Source organism: Mustela erminea, chromosome 7 (assembly GCF_009829155.1).
Source record: "Mustela erminea isolate mMusErm1 chromosome 7, mMusErm1.Pri, whole genome shotgun sequence".
NCBI classification, from domain to species: domain Eukaryota; kingdom Metazoa; phylum Chordata; class Mammalia; order Carnivora; family Mustelidae; genus Mustela; species Mustela erminea.
Genome location: NC_045620.1, coordinates 21698179 through 21721495, shown reverse-complemented (window position 1 = coordinate 21721495; position 23317 = coordinate 21698179). Strand labels below are relative to the sequence as shown.

Sequence of the window (23317 nt, the reverse complement as noted above, 5' to 3'; positions counted from 1 at the left end):
GAAAACACAAGACAAATCCAAAATGAGGAGCAATCTATTAAAAAGGGGTTGGAGTGTTTATGGAGTACATTCTTGCTGTGCAAATATTCCTGATTAAAGGAAACTAAACAGATACAGTAAGTGAATGTAGTACCTAATCCTTGATTGGAATATTCTTTTAAAAAATTGCTATCAAGATTATTATTGGATCGGACGCCTGGGTGGCTCAGTTGGTTGGACGACTGCCTTCGGCTCAGGTCATGATCCCGGAGTCCCAGGATCGAGTCCCACATCAGGCTCCCAGCTCCATGGGGAGTCTGCTTCGCTCTCTGACCTTCTCCTCGCTCATGCTCTCTCTCACTGTCTCTCTCTCAAATAAATAAATAAAATCTTTAAAAAAAAAAAAAGATTATTATTGGATCAACTAATAAAACTAGAATAGAGGTGACAGATTAAATTATTATATCAATCTTAAATCTGCTGAAGTTGGTAACTGTGGTAGTTATCCAAATACACAATGAAGTATTTAGCGGTAAAGGGTTATAATGCATGCTACTTACTTTGAGATGATTGAGGAAAAAATATTTGAGAAAGATCAAAGTTATCCAAATACACAATGAAGTATTTAGCGGTAAAGGGTTATAATGCATGCTACTTACTTTGAGATGATTGAGGAAAAAATATTTGAGAAAGATCAAATGACAAAGCAAATAGAGTAAAGTGTCAATAAGAGCTGAATTTGGGTCAAGGGTATATGGGTGTTAGGTGCTTTCCTTATTTTGCAGCTTTTCTAAAAGCTTGGAATTGTTTCCAAATCTTAAAAAAATAATGGAAAAAGTACAGATTAAAAAAATCGTATAAATTCCTCTGGCTGAAGTCAGAATTTGAGGAAGAAAGGCAATGGAAGAATATGAGAATTGGAAAAGGATACCTATAGGACAACAAACTTTAAACGGAACAGAGTTGCAGAAATTAAATTCTAAAAGTAAATTTTAGACTTATAAAAGTGTTTGAAAAATCAAGTGCTTTACCTTAGTTTAGCTGACCGCAGTATTCTGGTAAGTGATACACAATTTCCTTCCATGATACCTTTCCCAACAGTGGGAATAATGCTTTTGCGGCATGCAACATACAATGAACATGCCAACCAGTGTATAACTTCTCCCTGGCAGGCAAAAGACAAACAGCAAAATGAATACATTATGTTAAATTGCTTGAGTTCTAAAACCAGAAAGGATTTTTAGAACTATCTGGTCTTATTTTCGTTATGTATATAACAGGCCAGAGCAGTGAAGATATTTGCCCAAGGTCACACAAAGCTTAGTTTTACAGAAATGAGTATAAAACTCCTTATTTTCAGTCCTGTGTAAGATGATATATCAGCATTAATCTAAAAATAGATCTCTCATCTACACCCCAAATCTGATATTATTTGAAGGAGTGCTCTTAAAATATTTCAGCCTCAGCATTAGCTTACTTGATTTGAAAACACCAGTCATGGCCTTGATGATGCTCAAGTTCCTTTCCACCACTTCAGATTTATGTCTCCTTTTTTTTTTTTTTTTAAAGATTTTATTTATTTATTTGTCAGAGAGATAGAGAGAGTAGAGGCAGGCAGAGTGGCAGGCAGAGGCAGAGGGAGAAGCGGGCGCCCTGTGGAGCAAGGAGCCGATGTGGGACTCCATCCCCATCCCAGGACGCTGGGATCATGACCTGAGCTGAGGGCAGCCACTTAACCAATTGACCCACCCAGGCATTCCTCCTTTTGTTTTTTCTAAGATTTTGTTTATTAATTTGACAGAGAAAGACACAGTGAGAGAGGGAACACAGCAGGGGGAGTGGAAGAAGCAGGCTCCCCGCTGGACAGGGAGCCACTTGGGGCTCAACCCCAGAAACCCCAGGATCATGACCTGAGCCAAAGGCAAATGCCCAACGACTGAGCCACCCAGGTGCCCCTTATGCTTCTTTTTTAACCAGTATGGCAGGGAAAGGAAAGAACAGAGTAGAAAGATGGTAAGCAAGTCACATATAAAAAGTTCTTATCTATTAAAAAAATAATAATAAAATAAAAATAAAAAAATAAAAAGTTCTTATCTATCTTGTACAACATAAAAAGACCACCATTTTTGTGAGGTAAAAATCTGGGGAATTATCTACCCAATCTTTAAAACAGTAAGTAAGGGGCACCTGGGTGGCTCAGTGGGTTAAAACAGTAAGTAAGCCTCTCCACTGTAGTAGATACCTCAGTTTACAATGGTATAAAAAGGTGACATTGGGAAATTCAACACTTAATTGTGTGCTTTAGACTTGAGATATCTCCAAGCTAAAATTACTTCATGACTTTAAGACTGAACTACATATGTAATTTAAGGATTAAAAATTAGACACAAATCTTATAGCACAGTTCTGCAGAGCCTCTTTAAGACCAGTCTCTAAAAGAATAAAAACATTGAAAGATTTCTTGTAATAATCCAAAAGGGAGGACAGGAATGGATGGCCAATAGAATTAAAACCCAATGTTAAAAAAACAAAAACAAAAACCAAAAAACCAAAAAGAAAACCCCAGTGTTATACACTAATGTATAGAGAAGTCTTATTTGCTCAAGGTATTAAATGAGGCATGTAAGCCTGTGACTGAATACTTTTAGAAGTCTTGATTAACAAATTTGGGGGAATAGTATCCAAGTATTAGAGAGCCACTGGATACAGGTTACTAGATGAAAACACCACTAAGAGAGAAAACTTAAGTACCAGTATTTTTGCTTTTTCTCCCTAAAAAAAAAAAGAAGGAAAAAGAAGTCAACTATATTACTTATTTTAATTCTTTGATGTTAGACCTTAGAAATATAAAGATGGTTTCTGACCTCATGTAATTCCAAATGTAGAGTGAAGAAAAGGAACAAATAATGGTTATCTTTAATTGGTGAGATGTATGCTATAAGAACTGAAGATAAAGTGTGAGAGAATATACAATAGAGTAACAGATTTTGAGGAGGTCAGAGAATTCAGAAGAAGACTTAAAACTCGTTAAGTGGTGAATCATCAAAATATAAGGGGTGAGAGGGAAAGGCAAGGGGGGAAATATAAGTGGGGGCTTGTCAGGTATATTGACAGGGATAGGAGCTGGGGAGAGGATTTCTTTCATTTTTTTTTTAAGATTTTATTTATTTATTTATTTACTTGTCACAGAGGGATAGAGAGAGAGAGAGAGAGCACGCACATGCAAGCAGAGTGGCAGACAGAGGTGGAAAGAAAAGCAGGCTCCCTGTCAAGCAAGAAGCCCGATGTGGCACTCAATTCCAGGACCCTGGGATCATGACCTGAGCTGAAGGCAGAGGCCTAACCGACTGAGCCACCCAGGCAATCTCTGGGGAGAGGGTTAGGGAAAAGAGTAGATATGGGGCATCTGGGTGGCTCAGTGGGTTAAATCCTCTGACTTCAGCTCAGGTCATGATTCCAGGATCCTGGGATGGAGCCCAGGATGGGGTTCTCTGCTCGGTGGGGAGCCTGCTTCCCTTCCTCTCTCTCTGCCTACTTGTGATCTCTGTCTGTCAAATAAATAAAATCTTAAAAAAAAAAAAGTAGGGGCACCTGGGTGGCTTAGTGGGTTGGGCCGCTGCCTTTGGCTCAGGTCGTGATCTCGGGGTCCTGGGATCGAGTCCCGCATCGGGCTCTCTGTTCAGCGGGGAGCCTGCTTCCTCCTCTCTCTCTCTGCCTGCCTCTCTGCCTACTTGTGATCTCTCTCTGTCAAATAAATAAATAAAATCTTAAAAAAAAAAAAAAAGTAGATATATGAAAATACCTACTCCAAGAGCCTTTCACCAAAAACAAACAAAAGAAAAAAAAAAGGAAGAAGAAAATAAAAGACTTGGGACAAAATAACAGTCCCCAAATCTTAATTCATACATCTGTGCTTTCTGAATCAAACATTTAAGGTGTCCTGATCAACTTCATCTTGTTCACTTAGCTCTTCAGACTTATTTCTTCAATCTGCCTGTTGTAGGGAGTGAGGGAAAGGTTTCCAGACAGAGGCAATGGCATGGAGAAAACAGGGAAGTGGGAAGAAACTTGGTATATTCAAGAATTTGAGGGGCACCTGGGTGGGGCAGTTGGTTGAGCATCTGACTCTTGGTTTCTGGTCAGGTCATGATCTCAGGGTCCTGGTATCAAGTCCTGTACCTGGCTAACAGCACAGTCAGCTTGAGACTTTCTCTCTGCCCCTCCCCTCTGCATGCTCTCTTTTTTCTCTCTTAACAGATAAATCTTGTTTCTTTTCAAAGAGGTGTAGTGCCTTGACTACACTTTGCACTCAGTAAATGTTTATTCAATGACAGATCAAAGGAGGACTTAGGAAGTCAGAAATGCCTTCTCAGGCTTTTAAAAAATTAGTCTGTTTTCACTGAGTGGCCATAATTCATAATCTCCCTTACTTGCCTATTCTTCCTTTAGCTTCCCAGTCGTGCCACCGCAGGTCACTGTCCTTTATCCAATCCACCCGTCCTACCCCAGAAACATACAAGCGCGTCTCTTAGGTATTTTCTCCCTCAACACTCAACTCCAAATATCCAACTACATGCCTCTGAATGCAATTAATTATTTCATTAATAATAATAATAATTCATTCATGAATTAACTATTTCACCGGGTGCTAAGTCAGTGAGCCCAGGCCCCTTGGATTATGCAGGAAAGTCTCTGAATTTAAGGTTACTGGAGGAGTATGCTGGAATACATCCCATTGCAATGCTACCCTCGATACTGGAGTCCTTTAATAATTAGCAGAATGGCCCTGGGCAGCACAGTCCTCTGGGCCTTGATATTACTACCTGGAAAGCAGGTATAATACTGCCCTGCCACATTCACAGGGCTGCTGGGGGGGCTCCATGCGAGAATGATTGGGGGAAAACCCCAGTAATGACGGCACTTATTTAATTCAAAGTCAGGCGCTGCGGTAAGCATCAGGATACTGAGACGGGAGGAGGCTGGGGCTGAAGGCTGAGCCCCACTTGCTGATGATGGCTTTCATCAAAGCGAGCAGCCCACAGCTCCGCCCGCTGGGGTGAGGCCGCACGGCGGGGCGGTTCGAAGGCTCGGACTCCGCCCGGCTCCACCACTAACCGCGCGGCCTTGGGCACGTAGCTTAGGCACTCCGGTGGAACGGTTCCCAGGATCGTGGCGAGAACGGAGCGAGATGACATATTTAAAGGGTTGGGCGGTGGTGTCGGCACTACAACTCACTTCAGCTTTTACCATTCCGGCATTTGGTTTTTTAATAGATTTATGGGCGCTATCGTGACGTCTGCGGCGCTCGGCGGGAAGCTGGTGTGGAGTCTAGGGGACCCCCGAAGGGCGTGCGACCGCGGACAAGCCGCCCCTCTTCCGGACTTCGGTTTCCCGCCTCAGAAAGAAAATGGATAGATGGGTCTACACCCCCTTCCAACTCCGCACCCAGCAGCGCCCGGCGGGGAAGCGACCCTTCCCGGTGGGGAAACTCCCACCGCCTCAAAAGGTGGGGTAGGGGCGGGGCGGGGGTGGGGCCTGGCGGGGGTCGGGTCCAGCCGCCCCACCTGCCGCCGCTCACCTCTAGGCTGTAGTTACCCCGGATGGCGGTGAAGTCGTCCAGGGCTTCGGCCGCGCTCCCCTCGTCCAGGTTCAGCTCCTGGCACAGGGCCTGCAGCGCCTCCCCGGCCGCGGCGACGACCGCTGCCCCCTCAGTGTGGGGCTCGTCCTCGAACATCCCCTCAGGCCGTGGTCACAGCCCCCCAGCTCCTTTCTCCCTCCTGGGCGCTCTACCCACAACCACCCGCGCCAAAGCGCGCGAAAGTCGGTGGCTTCAGAGCGACCTCTCTCCGATAGTCTGCATCCGCGTTTCTCCTCAAAAAGTCCGTTTCACCTCCAGGGCATTCCGTGGTCTCTCTCTGAAACTGTGATAAGAAGATGGACCTCGGTTCCAGGAAAAAAACCTAGGCTTGGTCCTTGGCCGGCCGTGGTGAACAGCCGGCTTAGTAAATTGGTGCGGAGGGATCGGCAGCCGCGCGCAGAGTCGACTGGGAATTGTAGTCCATATCCTGCCTTGACTCCCGCGGGTCCACTCGGGTCTCACCAGCTCATTGGTTCGGGCCGGGCTGCCTATCACGAGGTGTCCTCCATCGTCTTAGGGAGAAGCCTCGTTTGTACCACTAACCCGTGGGCCTGGATTTGTCATTGCCCCGCCAAACATAGTCTGACTGCCCCATTAGTTAGGAGGGAGGCAGGAACAGAAAAAAAGTGGTTCTGTGACAGCGGGAGATCTCAGGTCTCTGTCCCCTGCGCCCAGTGAGTGGTTTGTGGAGCGATTGAAGGGCTGGCGAGGCAAACCAGGCTTGACCTGGGCTGAAAGCACTGCAGTGATAAGCTCTCAGGAGCTTGGGAACTGTCCTGGGAAAGACCATGGTCGTTCCAGGCTTGAGCTTGGCCTGAGCATTAAGCCTGAAGGCATGGAACTGGTCTCCAAGCCAAAACCCCTTCTCCAGGAAGAGCCAGAGTGATCCAGAGCATGTCCCTCCTTGGCTCAAAATCTTTCAGTGTATTCCTTTTGTCCTTAAAATAGTATCCAAACTCCTTTGGATGCCCCCACAGGGTCCCTGTGATCTGGCCTCACCTCATTGCCCCCACCCAAGTGTCTAATGAGTGCAGCCTCACTGCTTTGTTTTGAGACCTTGAAAATGTCAAGTGCCCAAGCTAGTTCTTGTCTCAAGGCCTTTGTCACACACTGGTCAAATGGCCCCAAATACTCTATACCAGGTCTTTGCTTGTCTGGCTCCTGCTTGTCATTCAAGATCAACTGTTACCTTCTCAGCTCCTTCCTTAGCACTAAAGGAGCCAACCCACCCCTCTAATACCCCCATTTAATTGTCTTCATAGCCCCATATCACTATCTGAAATTATCTTGTTTATTCACCGGCTCTTCCTACTAAAATGTGAGTTGCATGAGAGCAGGGGCCTTTTTTTCCTGTTCACTGTATTACAAAGTTTAGATTAGTGCCTGGCTCATAGCTGGCCACTTAGTACTTAACAAAGTATGTTTGAAAAGCTGCAAAGAGCCCACTGATGCTTGGATGAGGGAAGGAGTCACCAGTGATGAAAATGTAAGACAGGTCAAGGTAGGTTGCAGAGGACCTCATATGCCCCCTAAAAGCCTAAATGTTGTCAGTGGGGGGTTTTAATGAAAAGAGGTGAGGAATGACCAATAATGTTCTGGGAAGGTCCCTCTGGCTACAGCAGGACACATGGATTGGATGGGGTAGAGACTAGAGGTATGGAGATAGGAGCTGGTCCAGCATTGAAAGGAGCCAGTCTGGAGGGAGGTCTCTTAGAACTGAACGGGGCACTGCTAGAGAGGGAAGAGTCCCCGGTAAGAGAAATTTCCATCTAAGTCAAGAGGGTGAAAAGTGATGTTGTTAACAAAATGGTAGTAGAAGCAGAATGACGAGATCAGCTCCAGAGCAGTTGTGTTTGTGATGCCTCAGGAACTTTAAGAGGAGACTGTTGGATCCTAGAAGGTATCCCCTCTCTCCTCTCTCCCAGCAATTTCCCAGTCTTCTACACTGCCCACACCTGGAGAAGGGTGGGACTTGGGAACCCTCTGGAAGCTGGGTGTCAGATAAGTAAAGTCTCAAACTCCTCTCACCCTCCAAATTCAAAATCAAACTGAAACATCCATGTGGCACTTCCAACGCTTCTTCCTTCTAGAAGCTACTACTGCAGTTGACTTTAGCACCACCTCACTATTCTTGGGAGGAGATGTAGTGTCTGCACAGAGACTCTCCTCCTGTTAGTATTTAGAGGATTGGTATGTGTAGTTGAGGGGAGGTCTGTCTCCCATGCCAAGGGGTCTGTAACAGGGTTTATCATCCTTTCCCCTAACTTTTCTTTTCCTGTCAGCAAAGAAATGTCAGGTTTAGTGGAGATAACATCAGTGAAGTCCCTCTTGGAGTGGCTTATTTTCTAATTAACCTGTGCTTATTTGAGAGAAGGCTTCAGGAGTAGGGACATAAGGATTTGGGAATATTCAGGCAATACCTGAAGCCTAGGGAGCAGGGAGGGAGGGTGTTGGCATAAGAAGGGACTCAAGGGGAGAAACTTTAGAAATGCCTAAATTTCAGAGATGGGCAGAGTTTGAGGAATGAATGAGTTAAACTGTCCACAGAGGTATAAAAATAAAGGAGTGGTATTTCAGAGGCCAGGAAAGAAGTAACTCCACAGAGCCTAACACTGCAGATAATAGAATTCAAAGAAGACCTCTTATACTATCATTCATATATTTTCTTCAAAGATTTTATTTACTTATTTGACAGAGAGATCACAAGTAGACAGAGCAGCAGGCAAAGGGAGAGGAGGAAGCAGGCTCCCCACTGAGCAGAGCGCCTGATGCAGGGCTCAATCCCAGGACTCTGGCTGGGATCATGACCTGAGCTGAAGGCAGAGGCTTTAACCCACTGAGCCACCCAGGTGCCCCTATCATGTTTTTAGTGACATTTGCTAGCAGTTTTCTGTACCATGGTAGGAATGAAAGCTGGGAAGGAAAGTCAGAAAGTTGAAAGTAGGAAGTAAAAGCTTCTAAGAAGTTTGGTGGTAGAGAGGAAAAAGGAAGGGAATTTTCTAGCATAGAGGAAACACAAGTATGTGAATAGTCAGGGACGGGAGCAGGCGGAGAGAGATTGAAGATAGAGAGCTTATTGAGTTAGCCAGGCCCTAAAAAAGTGACCAAGCCAAGAATCTGGAGCTTGGCCTTCCTCTTGGTATAGCTCCTGTCTGGAAGGTTATAACCTTATATCTAGATTAAGCAGAACTGCTAGGTGCTCTTCTGAGTGCAAAATAGAGCAACATGCAGTAGGAAGTTGAGAGTGATAAAGGTTTGGAACAACTGTTGAGAAATATCACTTGGTCCGTCAAATATAAACATTATGGTCGGAATTTTTTGAGGAGAAAAAAGTAAAACTAAGTCTGCTCCCATGAGATCCTGGCTTTCATAGCTGGTCCTGGATAAGATCACTAGAGTTGAGAAGCCTCAAGTTTTTTGCTTTTGCCATAACTAATCATTTCTTTCTTTCTTTCTTTCTTTTTTTTTTAAAGACATTTATTTGAGAGAGAGACAGTGAGAGAGAACATGAGAGAGCAGAAAGTCAGAGGGAGAAGCAGACTCCCTGTGGAGCTGGGAGCCAGATGCAGGACTCGATTCTGGGACTCCAGGATCATGACCTGAGCCAAAAGCAGTTGCTTAACCAACTGAGCCACCTAGGCACCCAACCAATTTCTTTTTTTTTATCCAGATCTGAACTGTAGAGGGTGATTCTGACCTTGAAAAGAAACCACGAAAAAAGGAAAGAGCTCTCAGGGATTATAAACCAAACCAGAGACTCTCCCATTTTTCATTTCTATAGTGGTTTGGCTTTCAGTGAATTGCAGTATATGGACTCTAGCCTGTTTCTACTTTGCTACTGGATTTGGTTCTCCTGATTCTTTTCACACTTCATGCATACTGAGTCCTGAAAATCCTTCATTTCTTCATTCTACAAATGTTTACTGAATGCCTGCTATGTGCAAGATACTGATTCTTCCTTTGTTGTGACTTTCAGATCACCCAGACTTGAACTGATGGGCTTTGCTGGCTTAAAATGATCCAAGAACAAAAGAGGCCCCTCTCAAATGTTTATCCAGCAAACAAAAAATGAGAAACGTTACACATTTTTCCTCCTCTTCAGGACTGGATCTAGGATCTTTGGATTTTCAGTAAGTCATATCCTGTCTGCATAAGGCCTTCCACTTTCATTTCCTATCTTATGATTCACCTGATCTGTAACCTTCTACATCAAATCAATGAGTTACTTTTTTAAAAAAAAGATTTTACTTATTTATTTGACACAGAGAGAGAGATCACAAGCGGGCAGAGAGGCAGGCAGAGAGAGAGGAGGAAGCAGGCTCCCTGCTGAGCAGAGAGCCTGATTCGGGGTTCGATCCCAGGACCTGAGATCTTGACCTGAGCCGAAGGCAGAGGCTTTAACCCACCAAGCCACCCAGGCGCCCCTCAAATCAATGAGTTACTTCTATGACTTTTTCTTTTGCCATGTTGTAATTCTCAGACTCTCCTGAATTGAATTATTAGTAAGTACAGGCCTTGGCACTGAGGCCAAGATGAAAGGAAAATACTCTTATGTTCTCTTATTTCCCGTATGAAGTTAAGTTGAGCAGTACTCCCCCCGCCCCCCCACATACACCTCTTTTAGTTTAGTGTAACTAAACTATGTCTTTGGTTTTCAATAAATAATACTGCCATGGTCACCAACCTCCCTCTACCACCTGCCCCCAAACCAGTCCATCGTTTCCTCTTAATCATTGACTGCTCAGCTCCTTCATCCCCTACAGCTAGTCACTTAATCTTATGGATTCCTCTTCTACCAGGTTTCTAGTTATCTTTCAACATTTTAGGTTTTCTCTTCCAATCCATCTTACATTTAGTTACTAGTTTTTCTCAAGCAGCATTTATATCATGTCAGTTTCTTTCTCAAAACTCTGCAGGGGTTCACACTATTACAACTGAATCAGGCTTAGGCAGCTTAGCGACGAGGACTCATCTCTCAGATCCAGCTATACCTGCATGCTTCTTTTTCTTTCATCAATATGCTCTCCCTACTTTTTTAAAATCAGGGTTCATGTTGGTTTTTATTTTTTTCTTATTATCCAGTGGTGTGCCCATGTAACACTAAACTGAATTTTGAATAGGAAAGTATGAATACTGAAACATTTATTCTGCCTTTCATTTCTGCTCTGCTACATCCTCTAGGTTGTTTCTATTTTGATTCCACTGTGTGACGGGCTCTGTGATTAGCCTCCCTGTTGTGGTTTAATATTTCATAGTTCCCCAGAGCATGTGTCCAGAGCCTGATTAAGGCCTTTGGAGGCTCCAAAACTAAAAAGATTATAGTGTACACCCTCCCAATTGTCATTTAAAATATAAACAATTCTAAACCGCAGAGTAAGTGTAAGAAAGTATAACAAAGTTCTGGCTTTTTCCCAGCATGGCTATTTCATTTTGAAATTCCTTCAAAAACTTTTTATCCTTTGGCTTTGTTATGCCTAAGCAGGTACTTGGTGAGCGCATGTTCCTCTAATAAAAAACTACTTACCTAACCTTCTAACTGTCAAAAAAAGCAGTTAATAGTTGTGGGGGAGGGGCTAGACCTGATCTCATCATTCTTGTTGTTCTTGGTCCTCAAAAGAAACACTAAAGTGGTGGTCCTTGAGCTGGGTCCTTACAAGGAAAGTAGTGCCAGTCCTAGTCACAAAGACAATTAAATGATTTTCATCCCTCTTCATTTACACTTTGGGGAAATCAGAAACTGAAAAGACCATTTTAACTTAAAAATGTAATTCTAGGGTTTATTCAACAAAATCTATACCTATGGCACTCAATTTGGTCAAAGGAGGATATTTCAAGATAGCATTTTCTTTTAACTTTTCCTTTCAGAAATTGTCTGACATAGACATAATTCTACCTATGACCAAAACTTATGACCACTTTTGTTTCCTGAATCCATACATACCTGGATTAATCCTGCTCCCCCTTAAAAAAAGGAGAAGGGGGTGCCTGGGTGGCTCAGTGGGTTAAAGCCTCTGCCTTCTGCTCAGGTCATGATCCCAGGGTCCTGGGATCAAGCCCCCATTGGGTGCTCTGCTCAGCAGGGAGCCTGCTTCCCCCTCTATCTCTGCCTGCCTCTCTGCCTACTTGTGATCTCTCTCTGTGTCAAATAAATAAATAAAATCTTAAAAAAAAAAAAAAAGGAGAGAGGGAAACAAGCCATAAGTCGCTCTTAACTAAGAGAACAAACTGAGGGTTGATGGAGGGAGGAGCGGGGGAGATGGGCTAGATGGGTGATAAGTATTAAACAGGACATTTGTTGTGATGAGCACTGGGTGTTGTAGGTAAGTGATGAATCACTGAATTCTACTCCAGAAACCAATATTGAACTATATGTTAACTAACAAAATTTAAATTAAAAAAAAAAAGGAAAAAAATGGTTTATGAAAGACATTCTTTTTTTTTTTAATTTTATTCATTTATTTGACAGACAGAGATCACAAGTAGACAGAGAGGCAGGCAGAGAGAAAGGAGGAAGCAGGCTCCTTGCTGAGCAGAGAGCCCGACGACGCGGGTCTACACCCCAGGACCCTGAGATCATGACCTGAGCTGAAGGCAGAGCTTTAACCCACTGAGCCACCCTGGTGCCCCCATATGAAAGACATTTTTTTTTTTAAGATTTTTATTTATTTATTTGATAGACAGAGAGAGATCACAAGTAGGCAGAGAGGCAGGCAGAGAGAGAGGGGGAAGCAGGCTCCCCCGCTGAACAGAGAGCCAGATGTGGGGCTCGATCCCAGGACCCTGAGATCACGCCTGAGCGGAAGGCAGAGGCTTAAACCACTGAGCCACCCAGGCACCCCTGAAAGACATTCTTAAATAAAGTTGTCATCCATCTCTGGAAAGAAGAAACCTTGCTCCCCCTTAATTCTAGAAAAGCTGGAAAACTGAACATTTTAAAGATTTTATTTATTTATTTGACAGAGAGATCACAAGTAGGGAGGAAGCAGGCTCCCTGCTGAGCAGAGAGCCCCAGGACCTTGGGATCATGACCCTGAGCAAAGGCAGAGGCTTTAACCTACTGAGCCACCCAGGTGCCCCTTATTTCCACATCTTAAAATATGTTATCCTGTCAGTATAGCTGATTCTTTTCTTTTTTTTTTAAGATTTTATTTATTATTTGAGAGAGAGAGAGAGCGCGAGCGCACAAGAGGGGGAGGGTCAGAGGGAAAAGCAGACTCCCCGATGAGTGGGGAACCCACTGTGGGGCTGGATCCTTGGGACTCAGAAACCATTACCTGAGTCAAATGCAGACACTTAACTGAGTAAGCCACCCAGGTGCCCCAGTATACCTGATTTTTTTTTTTTAAGATTTTATTTATTTGACAGATCACAAGTAGGCAGAGAGGCAGGCAGAGAGAGAGAGAGAGAAAGGAGGGGAAGCTGGCTCCTTGCTGAGCAGAGAGCCTGATGCGGGGCTCGATCAGGACCCTGAGATCATGACCTGAGCCGAAGGCAGAGGCTTAACCCACTGAGCTACCCAGATGCCCCAGTATAGCTGATTCTTAAATGAATGAATTTAAGATTAGGAATGGGTCCATTTAGAGCAAACAGACTGAAGATTATTTTACACATGCATCCAAATAAGATATCTGGAAATATACATAAAAAACTGGAAACTGTAGTTACTTAAGCAAAGAGGAATTCAATAGTGGTGAGCTAGGAACAAGGAAATTTACTTTTTACTCTGTATCTTTGATATGTTTTGAACTTTGTACTTACTCCAAAGAATAACCTAATAAATAAATGTATGCTATAAAATAAAGGAAACAGACTGTCATGTATGTATGCTATGATACTTAAGATATTTTTTAGTACCTGTTTTTATTGATTAGCTGTTAATTAAAAAATGCACCTAAGAACTTCTAGGCATTTTGTCATTTCAGAAATGATTTTTCTCCATATATTTGATTTCGAAAAATAAGATGAAGGAATAGAGAAACATGAGTTAATTTCCATATATAATCACAATGTCATTGCTATGGCCCTAAAGTTTGAAATGCAACAGGCAAAAGCAAAAATCCATGTAGTTAGACCATTTTAGATGTTAACTGAATTTGTGACTAAAGTAACAAACGAAAGGCTAATTTCTTCAGTATATAAGTTTCTATGAATCAACATGAAAAAGGCTAACAAACATCCTCAAAATGAGGAAAGGATTTGCATACTTAGAAAAGGAAATAACATAGCATTTAAGACAGGAAAAGGTGCTCAACCTTTCTAAAAAGAAAAAAAAAAGCAAACCTTACCACTGAAAAAAACATTTTTTAACCTCTTCAGTTGTCAAAAATCCTAAAGTTTGAAAATGCTTCAGTGACTCCTCATTTCAGAATGAAGCCAAACTCTTTGTCATGGCCTACCAGTCACTGGTCCTTTATTTAACTTCTTTTCCTTCTGCCTTTATTTGCTTCATCCTCCCCTAGTCATCCTGGCCTTCTGGTGCTTCCTGGAATACCCTAGGCGACCCTATGCATTATGACTTTTGAAATGCCTATTCTGTTGCCAATAATAATCTTTCCCCAGGTCTGCAGAGTTAACTTCCTTACTTCCTTCAAGTCTGCTCAAATATCACCCCCAATGAAACCCAGAAGCACTACACTCCTGATTCCTTAGACCCTGATCATTCTTTCCAGAACATATTCCAGCTTCTAACATACTATATGATTTTACGTTTATTTATACTATGTATTATTATACATTACATTATTTTTGTCCTCTGCTAGAAATATAAACCCCACTAGAAAAGGGATTTTGGTTTATTTCATTCACTGATGTGTTGTAATCACCTAGAACACTGCCTGAATCCAATAAATATTTGTAGAGTTAATGTCACGTTGTGCTGGCAAGGTGGTAGGGAGAAAAGCATGCCCTTACATCTCTGGAGGGTAAAACTGTTATTACCTCCATAAAAGTCATTTGGCAGTATTTTAATTTGAAATAACAAGTGACATATCCTTCAACCTGGCAATTCCACTTTTAGAATTTTCTTCTGAAGACACATTTGACCTTGTGTGAAATACACATATCTGTAGTTACTGTAGCATTTTTTGTGCCAAAGATTGGAAATTATCTAAGTGTCCATTATTTATTTGACAGAGATCACAAGTAGGCAGAGAGGAGGCAGAGAGAGAGGAAGGGAAGCAGGCTCTCTGCTCAGATGTGGGGCTCGATGTGGGGCTCTATCCCAGGACCCTGGGATTAGGACCTGAGCTGAAGGCACAGGCTTTAACCCACTGAGCCACCCAGGTGCCCCTGCATTACCACTATAGTAAACTATATAATAATAAAACTATAATAAACCTATAATAATAGGCTATATATTATATACATTAGGTTATGTATTATAGGTTATATATAGGTCATATATTATATATGTAATATATATAAATATAATACAGTTTAGTAAAACTATAATAAACCAAGAAAAACAATGTTTTCTGAACTTCTCTCTTTGTAAACACTGTTTTTTAATTTCAAATAAATCCTGATTTAATCTTCTGATTAAAGTGTTCAGGTACAGGTTTTTCACATAAGGAATCAGATGCAGAAGTATCTTGAGATTATTTTCGGATGTGGTCACTTACCGATTTTTTTTCCAAGGCAAAACCACTTAACAATGTCTATTTCGCACACGTGTGAGTGTTTTAAAGATTTTATTTATTTGAGAGAGAGAGAGTGAGCAAGCAAGAGAGCACAAGTGGGGGGCTGATGGCAGAGGGAGAAGCAGGCTCCCCTTTGAGAAGGCAACCCAATGCAAGGATTGATCCCAGGACCCCTGGCATCATGACCTGAGCTGAAGGCAGAGACAGACTAACTGAACCACTCAGGTGCCCCTGTGTGGGTATGTGTGTGTGTGTGTGTGTGTGTTTTAAGTAGGCTCCACCACCCAGCTTGGGGCTTGAACTCGTGACCCTCAGATCAAGAATCAGATGCTCTACAGACTGAGCTAGCCAGGAACCCTAATCTATTTCATGTTTTTATTTCACTTTTGGAGGTGTCAAGGCCTGGGTGGTATTACAATATTAATATTTTAAACATCTTAAAAGATTCTTTAAAAAACGAGAATGCTATAACAATTTCATTAATTGTTAAGTATCAAAAAGTTCTGAAGTTCTGAATTAAAAGACACTTTTATAACTTTTTAAGTGCCATTTTCAATTGTTTTAATAATTCCGTTGATGGAAATAATTTTGCAAAGGACTTTTGGCTTAGAATTTGAAAAAAGAAAAAAATTCTGACAAGATTATTTAAAGCTCTGAAACAGGGTACCACAAAGGAAGTAGTAGAAATATGTTTGGCCTAATGACTATTTGAAAAAAAAAATTATTTTTTAAAAATGCAGTGGGATTGGTTAGCCAGACTTTATAATTCTGTGGGCTGTTAAACTGAAATGATAATCTGGGCAGTAATAGAACAAAAAACTTAGAAATTATCAAGGCTCTTGCAGGGGAAACGCTTGTCTTCCCTAGAAAAATCAGTTTCTTTAATTTTAAGGTCAGAATACCTGAACTGTCTACAAATTCTTCTCCTTTATAGCGTCCTGCCCTTTTTGCCACAAAAGTGATTTCCTAAGATCATCTGATACACAACCAAGAGTTTAAGCCAGCAGGATTTAGTAGGTATGATTTGCTTGGTGGATGGTTAAAAGACAAAGGTTTGGGAGATACATTCTTTTTTTTTTTTTTTTAAGGTTATTTATTTACTTATTTGACAAACAGAGGCCAGAAGTAGGCAGAGAGGCAGGCAGAGACAGAGAGAGAAGGAAGCAGGCTCCCTTCTGAGCAGAGAGCCGGACACAGGGCTCGATCCCAGGACTCTGGGACCATGACCTGAGTCATGACCTGAGCCGAAGGCAGGGGCTTTAACCCACTGAGCCACCCAGGTGCCCCTGGGAGATACATTCTTATACGGAGTAAGGAGAACTGTGACCTCTTGTATATACTTGAGTGTCTGGAGAGGCAGATTCTTTGATTGTGGTGTTCTGAAGTGGTCTGGGGCAAGGTTTCACTAAAAACCACTGTGCGAGGGCCCACTAAGGCTGGATTCCATATTTGATATATCTTCTGTACTGTCTCAACTTTCTACTTTTTATCTCATTCACAGGTGAGAATCCTTTCTAGATTCTCAGATCCATCCCCTTTGCAACCTCTTCCTATATCCCTGCTTCCTTTAAAAATGTCCCTTTCTATATTCACACCACCATCTCTGTTAAAAGAAAATGGGGGAGGAAGGGACGGATAGCTCCTTCATAAAGATTCTTTGGTATCCACAGGAACCATTTTAAACCAGTGCCATCTTCCTTGATCAGACTATAAACTCTACAGGGTGAGAGAAAGTATAGAAGACATAACTAAATCATTCAATAACGGGCACATAGTCATCTTCTGTGGTGGGAAGTCCTCACCATTGTTCAGGAAGAATAGAATCCATCACTTCCCTCTGTGTTTTGTATAACAGAAGGCAGTTGTTAATTACCCTTTCTAATCCTTTTCCTCTGCTGTGTTCTGACAAGGGTTTGGGAAGAGGCAGAGAAAGCAAGTGATATGATAAAGGGTGCCTGGGTGGCTCAGTGGGTTAAGCCTCTGCCTTCAGCTCAGGTCATGCTCTCAGGATCCTGGGATCAAGCCCTGCATCTGGCTCTCTGCTCAGCAGGGAGCCTGCTTCCCTCTCTCTGCCTGCTGCTCTGACTACTTGTGATCTTTCTCTCTCAAATTAATGAATAAAAATAAATAAATAAATAAAAATCTTAAAAAGAAAAAAGAAAGCAACTGATATGATAGGTTTCTGGGATGACAGGAAAATCTCTGTTTCCCGCCATCACCTCCAGCCTCATTTCCAAATATCTCCTCTCCCCATTATGCTCAATAATGCCTAACACTTCTCAATTAGAGATTCATGCCTTGGGCTTAAGAGCTCTTCCTTGTTGAGTTCTTGGGTGGCTCAGTTGGTTAACCGTCTGCCTTTGGCTCAGGTCATGATTTCTGGGTCCTGAGATTGAGTCCCATACTCAGTGGGGAGTCGGCTTTGCCCTCTCCCTATGCCCCTCCTCCTGCTTGTGCTCTCTGGCTCTGTCTCTCTCTCTCTCAAATAAATAAAATCTTAAAAAAAAAAAAAAAAAAAGACCTCTACCTTGTTAAAAAGCAAACATCCATGGTGCCTGGGTGGCTCAGTGAGTTAAAGCCTCTGTCTTCAGCTCAGGTCATGATCCCAGGGTGCTGGGATCGAGCCCCACATCGGGCTCTCTGCTCAGAGGGGCCACTGCTTCCCCCCCTCACCTCTGTCTGCCTTTCTGCCTACTTGTGATCTCTGTCAAATAAATAAATAAAATCTTAAAAAAAAAAAAAAAAAAAAAGCAAACGTCCCTGGAAGACTTAAGGTCATTAAAACTTACATTATTAATCATTTCCACATAACAACCAGTTCATTAGAGAAAGGATAGAAAAGGACCTTGGAGCCAGGAAGGAGGGGGAATCTGAGAGGAGAGAGATTTTACAGTTTTACCTAGTGCAAGTTTACTTGCCAGGATTGACCTCTAGGAAATTCTACCCTCCCCCCAATCCCATCTTTTACTTACATGATAGTTTAACTTTTTTTTTTTTTTTAAGATTTTATTTATTTATTTGACAGAGAAAGACACAGCAAGATAGGGAATACAAGCAGGGGGAGTGGGAGAGGGAGAAGAAGCAGGCTTCCCACCAAGGGGGGAGCCTGATAGGGGGCTCAATCCCAGGATGCTGGGATCATGACCTGAGCCAAACGCAGACGGTTAACAACTGAGCCACCCAGGTGCTCCAGTTTAATCTTTCAATAAGAAAAAAAAAAGTAATTTCTTATAAAGATGTATCTCAGTACAAGTAAGTAAAACAATATTCCGAGTAAAAAAAGTAAGACTCTAAAATAATAAAGACTTGGCTGGGTCAATAATAGATAGTGAATAATACCTTTTAATAGAATATGATGAAAATAAAACTGAAATCATATTCATTTATATTGAACTTTTAACATATTATAACACAAATGTCCAGACATTGTTGATTTGTATATTTAAAAAATTCTATAAAACACAAACCTATGTCTGAGGAGAGCCTTATTAAAAAAAAAATGGAGATATTTAGAATTACAGGACTTGTTACTGTAATCATTATTAAGTACTTTTTCAGCCTTTCCCAAACTGTTGAGGTAGTAAAAAGCAGACCTCTGCTTCTTTTTCTTCTTCTTTTTCTTCTTCAAGTAATCTCTATATCCAACATTGGGCTTGAACTCACCACTCCGAGATCAAGTTGCATGTTCCGCAAACTGGCCCCGCCAGGCACCCCAGACCTTTGCTTCTTAATGGATGCTTCTCTCTGTGAATTTTAACACAATGAAACATAAATAAGTACTGTATGTGCCCCTCCCTGTTGGTGGTATTACTCAGAAAATAAAAATCTGCTTGGAAGGAAAGGAACTCTGGCATAAATATGAATGAAGAGAACGGATTCTTTTCAAACTCTTACATGTCTCTGGGGATCTAATCCACATCCTAAACCTTGAGGTCTGTTTACTGCTGTGAGACAGGGTAGTACATGTGATCAAACCCAGGATTCAAGCAGTATTTCTTAAGAAAAACCACCACCTTTTGTTCTAAGTTCACTCTTCCACAGTGTTTGAAGCACATTCTATTCTATTGAAAAAATGAGGTATGATAATTTTGTTTTTATTATTTGGGGCTCAATATCACTTTACAACTTTTTTTTTTTTTTTTTTTTTGGTTATATGAATTTGGAGTATGAGTTCAGCAACTGGGATTCATGGTAGAATAGTTCTGTACTTATTGACCATAGAGAGACAGAGTAGAGGAGAAAAGGGCAGAGCCGACCAGCCAAGGGTGTGGACTTTGCAGCCAGACTCTTGCGTTTGAATCCCGGCATTCACTAGTTATGTGACTTAGGGCAAGTCATTTTCATCTTCTGTCCCTCAGTTTTCCCACATGTAAAATGAAGAGAACCATACATGGAGTGGTCGAGGATTGAAAGAGTTAATTATATAATGCCCTTAGAGTCTGGCTCATTGTAAACATTCATTAAGTGTTATTTTCACTGGATAACCCATAAAATGGATAGTTCAAAAGTGGAGAGTGGGGACCCCTGGGTGGCTCAGTTGGTTGGACGACTGCCTTCGGCTCAGGTCATGATCCCGGAGTCCCGGGATCGAGTCCCGCATCGGGCTCCCAGCTCCACGGGGAGTCTGCTTCTCCCTCGGACTTTCTCCTTGCTCATGTTCTCTCTCACTGTCTCTCTCTCAAATAAATAAATAAAATCTTAAAAAAAAAAAAAAAGTGGAGAGTGAAGGTGGTTTACTGCAGTGAGGCCAAGGAGTAATTCAAATGTGCTCAGGGCACTGAAGTTTAGCATCCAGAGTCCATCCTCCAGGTGTCCTCTTGGCTCTGCTCAAGGGTGAAGATTTAATTCAGCAGACAGCTGGGGCCTGCACTTGGCTCAAAACTCCTAACTGCTAGTCTCAAATATGAAGACCTCCCTTGAGCAGGGATCCTCTTGAGGTGACACTTGGCATGCTGAGACAGCCCCTAAAACAAACCCAACTCACCATTAATCATAAAGAAGTGTATAAAGATGTCTTGGCAGAGGGCTGGGGGTGAAAGATGAAAATCAGGGGGACAGGGTGGTAAGGACTCGTGTTGCTCACTTTACAACAAAAACTTCATGTAGGGACACCTGGGTGGCTCAGTTGGTTAAGCAGCTGCCTTCGGCTCAGGTCATGATCCCAGCGTCCTGGGATCGAGTCCCACATCGGGCTCCTTGCTTGGCAGGGAGCCTGCTTCTCCCTTTGACCCTGCCTGCCTCTCTGTCTGCCTGTGCTCGCTCTCATTCTCTCTCTCTCTGAAAAATAAATAAAATAAATAAAATCTTAAAAAAAAACTTCATGTAATTCACTGTTGGGTGTGTCTATTTTTCACGTGCTAGTTGACTCATTTCCTCTCTTTTCTCATACCACATCCCGGAGGCCTCTCCGTTGCCCTAGACAGTTCTGCTGTGGCTCTCCACTTACCTTCCTCAACGGAACAAAAGCCTGGCAAGTAGACCAACAGTGACCATTTCTAATTCATCTGGTATGCCTCTTGGGGGTTCCTGCCCTTTTACGTGCAGCTTATCCAAGTATTCACCCAACACAAACTAGTCTCTTTTTGGGGACACTTCTTGAAAATGTTCTCCGTCTATGCTTAAAGCAGACAGTGGGTGCTCAACAAACACTAGTTCCTATCCTGGAGTCACTTGAGGATCTGACAGTGGTTGTAGGAGGGGGAATCAGGAAAATGAAAAAGGGAAGGAAAGAGTGAAAATCTTACGGGACTGGGGTATATTTAGTATTATATCACTTCAAAATTTTTTCCTTGCTTCAAGGTTTTTAAGGGAAAGACAAAGAAGGAGAAAGGCCACAGGGATTTTATAAAAATACATCAATAAATATCAAGCTATGAGAATTGGTTGTTACTTTATTCTTAAGATTGTTGACAAGTAAATGGGGCTTTGATGAAAGACCTGACAGTACTAACACTGCAATATATTTTTTAATAATTCTAAAATTTTTGTATAAACACATAATGTATTATTAGCCCCAGGGGTACAGGTCTGTGAATTGCCAGGTTTACACACTTCACAGCACTCACCATAGCACATACCCTCCCCAATGTCTAGAACCCAACTGCCCGCTCCCTAACTCCCTCTCCCAGCAACCCTCAGTTTGTTTTGTGAGATTAAGTCTCTTATGGTTTGTCTCCCTCCTGATCCCATCTTGTTTCATTTATTCTTTCCTACCCCCCAAACTCCCCCACGTTGCATCTCGACTTCCTCATAGCAGGGAGATCATATGATAGTTGTCTTTCTCCAATTGGCTTATTTCACTAAGCATAATACCCTCTAGTTCCATCCATGTCATTGCAAATGGCAAGATTTCATTTCTTTTGATGGCTGCATAGTATTCTGTTGTATATATATACCACATGTTCTTTATCCATTCATCTGTTGATGGACATCTAAGTTCTTTCCATAGTTTGGCTATTGTGTACATTGCTGCTGTAAACACTTGGGTGCACATGCCCCTTCGGATCACTACGTTTCTATCTTTAGGGTAAATACCCAGTAGTGCAATTTCTGGGTCATACAGTAGCTCTATTTTCAACTTTTTGAGGAACCTCCATGCCTAACATTGCAATATTAACATTTATTTCGAATCTCTTTTGAAGCTGTGCTCCACCTGTTTACCAAGACTGTAACTTCATGGCAGTTCTGGCATGCCTCAAAAACTCAGCAGAATTTCACTATCTCTGCAGTTTAACCAAGATCTGCCTTCCCTTATATATTCTAATTCCTTATTTTTTTAAAAAAGATTTTATTTATTTATTGTCAGAGAGAGAGAGTGGGAGAGAACAAGCAAGGGGAGCACCAGGCAGAGATAGAAGCAGACTCTCTGCTGAGTGGGGAGCCTGATGTGGGGACTCAATCCCAGGACCCTGGGGATTATGACCTGAGCCAAAGGCAGACGCTTAACTGACTGAGCCAGGGGCCTCTATATTCTAATTTCTTAGAGATGTGGACAGCAAAAAATACATTCTGAGGTAATTAAATGGGTGGAGATAGCTTCAGGCTGACATTGCATGTAGTCTGATTGAAAAAATGGGGCACTATTGTTTTTGTGGTTTCTGAAAGAATTAGTTTTTACTCGAAGTTACTTACCTTGCATTTCTAAGTAGGAAGACAGCTCATGAGCTTCCTCAACCCGCAAACGGACTGCCTGGAGTCTGGTTCAGCCCCCAACTTGTGCACTCGGAAGAGAGCCCGAGAGGCGAAGATGCGCAGGGAGGGCTCAGGATCACCCAGCAGATCTCTCAGATCTAAATGGTCAGAAAACCCAGGTTGGAGGTGAAGCTCTATGGAAATGATCACTGGTCCAGACCCCAAACAGCCAACAAGCCTACAGCAGCTGAGATAAAGGACGAACTTTTTCTAAGACCGTTTGAAAGTTATACATTTGTAGATCAATTCCAATTTTAACCCATGAAATTTATTCATCTTTGAATTGCCAAATAGTTTTTTTCCTTTACAATAACCACACTGCTAAGTAGTCTACCTAAAGTCAAATCATCTGTACCTGTCAAGCTATGTTTAAGATGGTTGATTCTTAAGTTCCTGTGTTGGTCCTAGAGGCTACGCTTAAATCATTACTCCCTTTTAAGTTTTTTCTTAATTTTTTTTTAGTTGTTATGTTTCTTATTGCAAAATAAATAAATGTTAATTGTGTAGAAAATTTAGATAACAGATAGGCACTAGAAGAAAATCAGTTACCCATCATTCGACCACCTGAGAAAATCACTGTTATGTTTCTGTTTCTTTTTTCTATTCAGTTACACGTGTGCCTTTTTGTTGAAATGGAACCACATTATACATATTACTTAATAATTTCTTATTTAATATTGCATCATTACTTATCCAAGTCATTAAAATTTCTTTCTGTAATATTTTTCATAGCTTTGGGGTGCTTGGCTGGCCTAGTTGGTACAGCATGCAACTTTCCATCTTGGGGTTGTGAGTTCAAGTCCATGTTGGGCATAGAGATTATACTTAATTAAAAAAATATTTTTCATGGCTTCATATGATTCTGTAATAT

At 42.0% G+C, this 23317-nt stretch overlaps 2 protein-coding genes and 1 long non-coding RNA gene across 7 annotated transcripts in view; 1 reads left to right on the top strand and 2 right to left on the bottom strand.

Annotated features, from left to right (window-relative positions):
* RBL1 (RB transcriptional corepressor like 1) overlaps positions 1-8262 on the bottom strand; it is a 75555-nt gene extending 67293 nt beyond the window's left edge. For 2 of the 3 annotated variants that reach the window (XM_032350721.1, XM_032350722.1), the window contains exons 1-2: positions 5558-8262; positions 1011-1144 (exon numbers count right to left, since the gene is read on the bottom strand). In XM_032350721.1, coding sequence (XP_032206612.1) covers positions 1011-1144; positions 5558-5713 — 290 coding nt within the window. In that variant the 5' untranslated portion in view covers positions 5714-8262. The remainder of the gene's footprint in view (positions 1-1010; positions 1145-5557) is intronic. The other variant, XM_032350723.1, reaches the window with a different exon arrangement.
* Positions 5046-23109, top strand: LOC116594993. 2 transcript variants are annotated; one of them, XR_004287505.1, is made up of 3 exons: positions 5046-5485; positions 9594-9747; positions 22404-23109. It is a non-coding gene; the product is annotated as an uncharacterized LOC116594993 (long non-coding RNA). The 2 variants fall into 2 exon arrangements; XR_004287504.1 differs by having other exon boundaries at positions 22401-23109.
* Positions 18415-23317, bottom strand: part of MROH8 (maestro heat like repeat family member 8) — a 57832-nt gene continuing 52929 nt past the window's right edge. Inside the window, exons 23-24 of one of the 2 annotated variants that reach the window (XM_032350726.1) lie at positions 22387-22544; positions 18415-18999 (exon numbers count right to left, since the gene is read on the bottom strand). In XM_032350726.1, the coding sequence (XP_032206617.1) occupies positions 22396-22544 (149 nt within the window). In that variant the 3' untranslated portion in view covers positions 18415-18999; positions 22387-22395. Of the gene's footprint in view, positions 19000-22386; positions 22545-23317 lie in introns of those variants that run through there. The other variant, XR_004287498.1, reaches the window with a different exon arrangement.